Here is a 5,010-nt window from a genome sequence, read left to right on the forward strand (position 1 = left end):
TAAATGCAGGCTTGATGAGCATGCAAACATTAAAAACAGTAATTTTCCAATCTTTTGACCGGTACTGTACTTATATCAGTCGTCAGTCTGTTTACATACTGTACACGCCACAACAAACTGTCTGAAGTTAGCAGCTGGATTACGAAGTTTGGGAAACAAACTGTCATATTTATAAAGGAAACTATTAGTCTTACATATCATCCAAGTCACAATAAAGATGTGCCATTCATAATTATTACTGTACACTGTTATCTTTCTTATTTATCCATGGCCTTACACTTACCAAAATTGCAGAATCAGTCGCTGTCATTTTGTCAATTACAATGACTGACACTTTCTTACAAAACTCAACAAGCCAATCGAAAGAATTCCTTAATTCAGCAGCGTTCTCATTGGCTAAAAGTTTTACCGTTGCCATGTGCTGCTGTAAGCAAGGAGGCGCGAGCCTTAATTTGGCAGCGCTCTGATTGGCTGAAAGTTCTGTTGTGGCCGCGTGCTTCAAGGCATCAAAGGCTTCATACTTTTTGCATGAGACGTCAGAGTGACTGTGAAGGTCGCGCGTCCAGAGGCTCGTCGCGAGGAGGATGATGTCCGCGACCGCGAGCTTGAAGGAATCAGACGGAGGAGGTCGGGACATGGAGCCGCGCAAAACTCCAGTGTCAAGCCATCCATTCAGCGTGGAGTCTCTTATATCGAGCCACAAACCCAGGAAGGACTTTGAAAGAAGACGCGAGGATGTTTCCAGTCAGTTTGCGAAGACTGAGATCAGGGATTCTTGTGGTTCGGCTGGAATACCAAAGCACTTTATACAGACCTCACCCGTCAAATCCGAGTCTCCTGAGCCGGATGACTGCACTTCATGGGTTATGAACTCCAGGTTCTCTCAAACTCGTAAGCAGTTTAACTTTCTGAACTTAACTGCTTATGCTTTAAACTTAAATTATATATATTAAGTCAATAATTGTCGTAAAAATGATCTTGCAACTAAGCTAATTGTGTTAGAAAATTACTTATAAACTTATAAAAGAGGCTATCTTCTCTACAGACTGTTTTAGGGGGTTTATAAATGTATCATATTTAGCTGCTGGTTATTTCTCATTAGGCATCTTGCGACTAAAGCGAACGCATGTTTTATAGAGACTGTGTGAGAGAAATTTCATGGAAACTAGAGATCCAAGAGGGCCCACTGCTCTGAAAATATGAAGCCTTAAGCAGAAAACTCAGACTTAATTAAGAACACAACATTATTATGAATTAAAATAATGTAGATTAATGTATTTACTCATGTTTACTAAATATAACAAAGCCTGTTAATAATAGCATTATTTTAATTTTTGCTTTTCCTCCACCCTCATAAATACCTAATAATAATTATTAAAACTATCAAGTAAAACACAAAAATAATTCAAATAAATTACATTCACATGCATGCATTATGCACACTGTAAAAAAGTATATGATCAATAGGTTATGAAAAGATGTTTTTACGTTGCTTTAACTCATAAAAAAACTTATTTTGAAGTTATACAAGATTCAACTTTTTTTTTTTAAGTCAGTTTAATGTAATTTAAGTTGAAATGACTTAAACATCTACTTTGATTGTACTTAAAAATTTAAGGCAGCGACTTTTTTTTTCCAGTGAAGGCTTGTTTAAAGATGTACTGAATGAGAACACTATTATTAAAACATTAATTTTACAAGGTTAGTTACTTAAATTTTTAGAGTTTAAAATGTTTTTGACCAACCTAAAATGTACAAGAAATTGCATTGTGTTTTACTAATGTTTAATTTTTTAACCACAGGCCAGGAAAGTGCCTGTCCTCTCCGCAAGCACAAGACCAACCGCAAACCCCGTACACCGTTCACCACCTCACAGCTCTTGGCCTTGGAGCGTAAGTTTCGGCAGAAACAGTACTTGTCCATCGCAGAACGAGCCGAATTCTCCAGCTCCCTCACCCTCACAGAGACCCAGGTGAAGATCTGGTTCCAGAACCGACGGGCCAAGGCCAAGCGTCTGCAAGAGGCCGAGCTGGAGAAGCTCAAACTGACCGCCAAACCTGCCCTGCACCCCAACTTCAGTCTTCCTCTTCCTCTCGGGACCCAGCTTCATTCGGCGGTCTCGCTCTATGGCCAGTCGTACCCCTTCCACAGGCCTTTATTGCCTGTTGCTCCAATGGGACTCTACGGAACTCCTTTAGGCTACAGCATGTATCACCTCGCATGAGGAAGTGCTGCAATACGGACTAGTACTGCTCTGTGGATGTACAAAAAGACCAGAAAGACTATGTTTACAATCACTGGGTGTCCGAAAAAAGCACCAACCAAAAAATGTTATATGTCATAATGTGCCTTCACTCGCGCCTTAAAAGACCTGACGTGAAAATCGGGACATTTTACCTCACTTTTCACTAACTGAAAGATCAAATTTAACCCTGTGGATGGATAATTCGGTTGCCAAACCTTTCTTTTCTTTTTTTTGTATATTTGTGTCATACATCTTTATGTAATATATTGTCAAACTAATTATTTAGTGTACAAAATATTGTTTAAATTCTACTACATTTGATGTTTTTTTGTTTTGTTTTGTTTTTATCCTGTAAAAATGTGTTCATTACGCATTATCTAGAGATTGTTGTCATACCTGTAGCTATAATTGATGGACACTGATTTCACCAAAAGCTCATGGTGTTTGAAACAAATTAAATGGCTAGGTGAATGATTTTATATACGAGAAATGCATTGGTATGAAATTTCTAAAGATTTGACCTCCAAGTTATATTTTACATCAAAAGATTACAGACCTTTTTTCTACACTTTTTTGACAAAAAAATAAATAATTTGACAGTATGGAATATGCGGTTTGAAACTAAAATGTGGAAGTTTATTTTTTATGCCACATTTTATATACATTTATACTGTAATTATAATTGACTGAAATCTGACATGTACAGTAAATGGCAATTGGCGAGCAAACACAAAAGCATTGGTTTATTCAGTTGATGTATACGTTTCGTGTTTGAGAAACGTATATGAGAGTGTTAATTGCATTAGCAAGTTCTTTTCTATTCATCTTTTTCATTTTCTGTGACGTTCACCTCCACCTTTTTAAAGTAGATACAAGTTATTTTTTACCCATGAATGAGCCTTTCTAAGCTAATACATTCTCTCATAATGAATTATGTATGAATATGAGTTATATTAAAAAAAGTCAGTGAAGTAAAGCAATATCCTGCAACAGAAAAAAAAAAAAAGTTGCTAACACTTTATATTAATTTTCATGAACCAAACATAATGTGATGCTTAACAGATCAGCGTAAATATGAAAATACAGCTAAAGTAGAATGTATTGCATTTCTAACTAAATGATCATTGATTAAATGATGATCTATTCAACATGATATTAAGTAGTAATGTTTGATTATGCTGTTATTATAAAATGTATTGGATTAGATCTGTTTCACTTCTTTATTGCCTTGTTATGGCTTGTTCATTACGTTGTGGCTCTATAAATGTGGACGTTTTACTGCTTCCGCGTGACTTTGATGCAATGAGGAAATCGTTTATGGTCAGCACTTTACTCACGAGCTTCCTTTAATCAAAACACGAACCCAGTCATGCTAATCAAACGCAGGACCGCTAAAGTGTTCACGGATGTGTTTTATAATGTCGACTTTGAGCCACTTACGAGAGCGCAGTGAAACTGGCCAATTTGCCTGATCCTGTTCCTGTGGTGTAAAAAAAAGACAGAAAAGAAAAGTCAAGAGACTCTCTGAGGGCTAAATTCACAAAGCTGTCAAGTTGTTCTGAACTTAATACCTCAAGTATATCTGGGTAATTGTAGCCTCCTGTTTAATTCTTTATTTATCTTTGACGTAAAAGTCAGAAAGATTCATTTCAAGACTTAACGTATTGTTTGAGGTCTGAGTTACACCAAGGCCATTTTAAAATAGCTTGACAATGTGCTAAACATTGTAGTAACAGATTGATATTTCACAAATACTTTGTGTTTATTATAGCTATTTATATAAAACTTTGGAAATATTTGTCTGCTGGGCTTCCATTAGGTCAGAGAAACATTAAAAAGTGGGGAAAAAACAGGTTAATTTAGAACTTGACTAGTTATTTTTTACACATCCTTCATTGCAATTGAAAAATTAATTTGAAGTCATAAAAAGTAGTGTGAACAGAGAGCATAATAACTGTGAGGAATAGTGCCAGTCATCTTTTAAAATGTTTCTGATAAAATTAGAGATGGGGATTGTTGAGGTCACAAAGTTTTAAATGCTTTTAGTGATGCCCTATTTACCACTGACACAATAATTGACTCAAATATTTGAACAGTTAACAGTCTACACTAAGCCCTAAAAAAGTGCACAACACATTTTAAACGTGCACCAAATGTCACCCTGTATGCGATTCGTCATATATTCTATCCCCACATTAATGATCATGACTACTGATACAGTACAGTTGGGTATAGGGGAACGTATTGCCCTTGTTTGATCTTGTTCAATCCATTTTTTCCTTGATTTAGACCTCCTCTGCTGGTTACAGGGAGAACAACACCAGTGTGAGATACACATCAAATTGACTGGGCGTGTGCACTTCCTCATGGTGTTCTGATATCTTAGACATTCCCAGTCAACCCTTTAACAAATAAACAAATCATTAAATGTTAGGAGAATTTAATTGTCATAATCCAATAACTAACAACTGAAAATGAATCTGCAATCAGGGTCGAAAATGTTTCTATAAACAAACGTTTATGGTTTTGAGAAACTTTGATACTTTTATTTTATTTTATGAGACTTATAGTGTCATAAGTATAGAGTCCACAACCTTAATTATTATTTCTAAAAAGCTTTTAAATATATATCTCAAGGTAAAACTTTTTTTAAAACAAATATATTAAAGGGTTAGTTCACCCAAAAATGAAAATTCTGTCAGTAATGACTCTCCCTCATGTTGTTCCAACCGCGTAAGACTTTCGTTCATCTTCGGAACGCAAAT

At 35.8% G+C, this 5,010-nt stretch overlaps 1 protein-coding gene across 1 annotated transcript; it reads left to right on the forward strand.

The window, feature by feature from the left end:
- Positions 1-530: 530 nt before the first annotated feature.
- On the forward strand, positions 531-3,530 carry msx2b (muscle segment homeobox 2b). The gene is made up of 2 exons (XM_084137616.1): positions 531-891; positions 1,803-3,530. Exons 1-2 carry the CDS (start codon positions 585-587, stop codon positions 2,222-2,224), a joined length of 729 nt encoding a protein of 242 aa, XP_083993742.1. The 5' UTR covers positions 531-584; the 3' UTR covers positions 2,225-3,530.
- The last annotated feature ends 1,480 nt before the right edge of the window (positions 3,531-5,010 follow it).

This window comes from Abramis brama (genome assembly GCF_963993115.1).
Source record: "Abramis brama genome assembly, chromosome: 15".
Classification (NCBI taxonomy): Eukaryota; Metazoa; Chordata; class Actinopteri; order Cypriniformes; family Leuciscidae; genus Abramis; species Abramis brama.